At 56.6% G+C, this 2,716-nt stretch overlaps 1 protein-coding gene across 3 annotated transcripts in view; it reads left to right on the top strand.

Moving 5' to 3' along the window:
- Positions 1–30: 30 nt before the first annotated feature.
- Positions 31–2,716, top strand: part of LOC106735880 (putative GPI-anchored protein 39) — a 15,867-nt gene continuing 13,181 nt past the window's right edge. For all 3 annotated transcript variants that reach the window (XM_014591333.2, XM_014591336.2, XM_014591335.2), the window contains exons 1-2: positions 31–671; positions 1,243–1,439. In XM_014591333.2, the coding sequence (XP_014446819.1) occupies positions 596–671; positions 1,243–1,439 (273 nt within the window). In that variant the 5' untranslated portion in view covers positions 31–595. The remainder of the gene's footprint in view (positions 672–1,242; positions 1,440–2,716) is intronic.

Raw genomic sequence — 2,716 nt, 5'->3', positions numbered from 1 at the left:
CGCGCCCCCATGTGGGGCCACAGAGGGCCGGGGCCTCAGGCGGGGGAGCCACAGGCAGGAGCTGAGGCCGCCACCTGGACCTTGGATTCCCAGTCCAGGACTCAGACATAAGTCCGCTGCTGAGGCCCCCGGCTGCAGTACTTCTCTGGCAGCTGGAGCTGACGCATACAGCGGCCTGCCCACCCTCTCTGTGCTCCCCATCTGCACCGTGTGGCAAGAGTCTACCCCAGACGGGGCCGTGTGAACACAGAGCAAGTGTGGAGGGGCGGGGCACGGACTCTGCCATCAGGACAGCAACAGGAAAACGGGTGTAAGTGACGTCGCTGAGGGGTGGCTTCCAATGGCCTCCACTGGCTAGGATCTACTTTTCAAAGTCAGTCATTTGCAAACTCCGGCACTGTACTAGGACAGACTCCCAGTTCACTTTGCATGGCTATCTGGGCCTCGGGCCTGCACCAGCCCTGGCTGCACACCACGCTCCCTCCCTGAGCAAGGCCGAGGAACCTGCCGAGGGGGAAACTCCTCTCATCCTTCAGCATGCCTGCCAATGACACCGCGTCACATGGAATGACACTCCCAGCCCGCGTCACATGGAATGACACTCGTCGCACTGTTCATGGGCACCCGTTGCCATCACAGGCAGCAGGGACTACTGAGTGGCCCTCTAACAGGTCAGTCTGGTATTAGCACACGGGCCTGGAATAGACCGTAGGCTCCCCGAGGTGGGTGCAGGCCCCGCTGCTCACCGCTGAATTGCAGGCCTCTGTAAGATGGCTGACGGCAGGCCGGAGCGAGGGCATCAGCTTTAAGAGGGTCCTCACTGCCCGGGTCGTGCACACGCAGGACTGGCCCTGGGTGAGGGCCTCCTTGAGCTCGGTACCTAAGTGACTTGCTGACCTCACCCTAGTCTCGTCCCTGCCCACCTCATAGCATAGTCTCAATAAATACTTGTACGGTGAGTTAATGACCGAAGGAGCACGCGGGAACTCACGGTGCTCCCGTACACCCCTCCGACCCTGCCGAGAGTCTCGATTCTAAAAGAAACCTCAGAAGGAGGTGGGCTATTGTTTTCAGCCCTCTCTGTCCTCATGGGGCTCTCTGCCAGGCCAGCAGGCACCGAGAGTCGGCAGGGTGCCATGGGGGCCTGGAGGTATTGGGCTCGTGAGGTTGGAGCCTGATCTGTAAGCTGTAATGGATAAGCTGCGTGACCCGCTCCATGCCCACGTCACTCCAACTCTCCAGGCCTTGGCGACTACCTTGGTACAGCAGAGACCGTGGATACAGCGGAGACCATGGACACGGCAGAGACCACGGACACGGCAGAGGCCACGGACATGGCGGGGACCACGGATCTAGCAGGGATCATGGACCCGGCGGAGATCACGGACACGGCGGAGATCACAGACACGGCAGGGACCACGGACACGGCAGAGATCACGGTAATTGCGGGCTATCCCCAGGAGGAGAAGTGGGGTAAGGGATGAGGAAAGGCCTTGGAAAGAGCACGGGCTGCTGCTGATGACGACACTGACCAGGGTCAGGCAGTGGCGTGGTGGAGAAGTGGTTGAGCTCGCAGGGAGAAGGTGCTGGGTTCTGATCCCGGGACACCCTTGAGCACGCCGGGTGCAAACATGCCAGTGAGCCAGGCCGGCTGAGGCTGGGGTGGGTCGTGGCGTGAAGACCCTGCTGGGTCTCTCTCTCACTCAAGAAATAAATACATAAACTTTAAAACAAGTTAATGTTAAAAAAAAATGTAAACTGGTTGTCGAGCAGCTAGGGGGTGAGCGGAAGAGGAGAGAGAGGAAGAGAGGGGATGGAGGGAAGCGAGACTGAAAAGGAAAGAAACCCTGTGGTGTGTCTCTCTCACTCAAGAAATAAATACATAAACTTTAAAACAAGTTAATGTTAAAAAAAATGTAAACTGGTTGTCGAGCAGCTAGGGGGTGAGCGGAAGAGGAGAGAGAGGAAGAGAGGGGATGGAGGGAAGCGAGACTGAAAAGGAAAGAGGAGAAACAGACAAGGGTAGGAAAATGAAGGATGGAGGGGAAGGGGAGAAGAGGGGGAGGAAAAGCAAGGTGGGGAATGGCAGAGAGAAGCAGACCTGTTTATCCAAGTCCTAAAGAGTCCTGGCAACGACGCCCGTGTGAGAACTGCACTCATTCGTCATCGCAAACTGCAGACGTCTCTGGGCCCCTTGCTCTCGTGCCTTTTTCTCACTTATATCCTGCCTCCATGAGAGATTTGCAGTGTTATATGACACAAGCACGTAGGCAACAGGAGAGTTAAACAACCAGAGAGCATGTCAGAGGCCTCATGGAGAGAGAGGCACCAGTTATACCTGGAATGCGTTGTAGAATGGTTAATGACGGCTTTAGGTTTTCCATTCAGTTTGGAGTTTCCTGGCAGCCAAAGAAAAAAGAGAAACAAGGGTTGTAGAGTTCTCATTATTTGACGCCTGTGTTGACTGCATGCACATAGTTCTCTCCTTTCTTGGAGGACTCCGGCTGAGGACCAGGCTCATGCCTCACGGTGTGACTGAGGTGTGCTCCTGCTCTCGAGCAGTCCAGACACCTCTACCTTGAGATACAGATGGGCTCTCCATGTCTGCGATGCAGGCCACGCGGATAGGGAAGACCATGGGATGCGGCTGCAGCAAGGGAATTTCCACTGGGGAAGAGAGAACGTGGGCTGGCATCTTCCACGGGGCCCATCTCAG

Source organism: Tupaia chinensis, unplaced genomic scaffold (assembly GCF_000334495.1).
Source record: "Tupaia chinensis unplaced genomic scaffold, TupChi_1.0 Scaffold000561_1, whole genome shotgun sequence".
Lineage (NCBI taxonomy): Eukaryota > Metazoa > Chordata > Mammalia > Scandentia > Tupaiidae > Tupaia > Tupaia belangeri.
The sequence above is the reverse complement of the archived record's forward strand: the minus strand, read 5'-3'. Positions and strand labels throughout refer to the sequence as shown.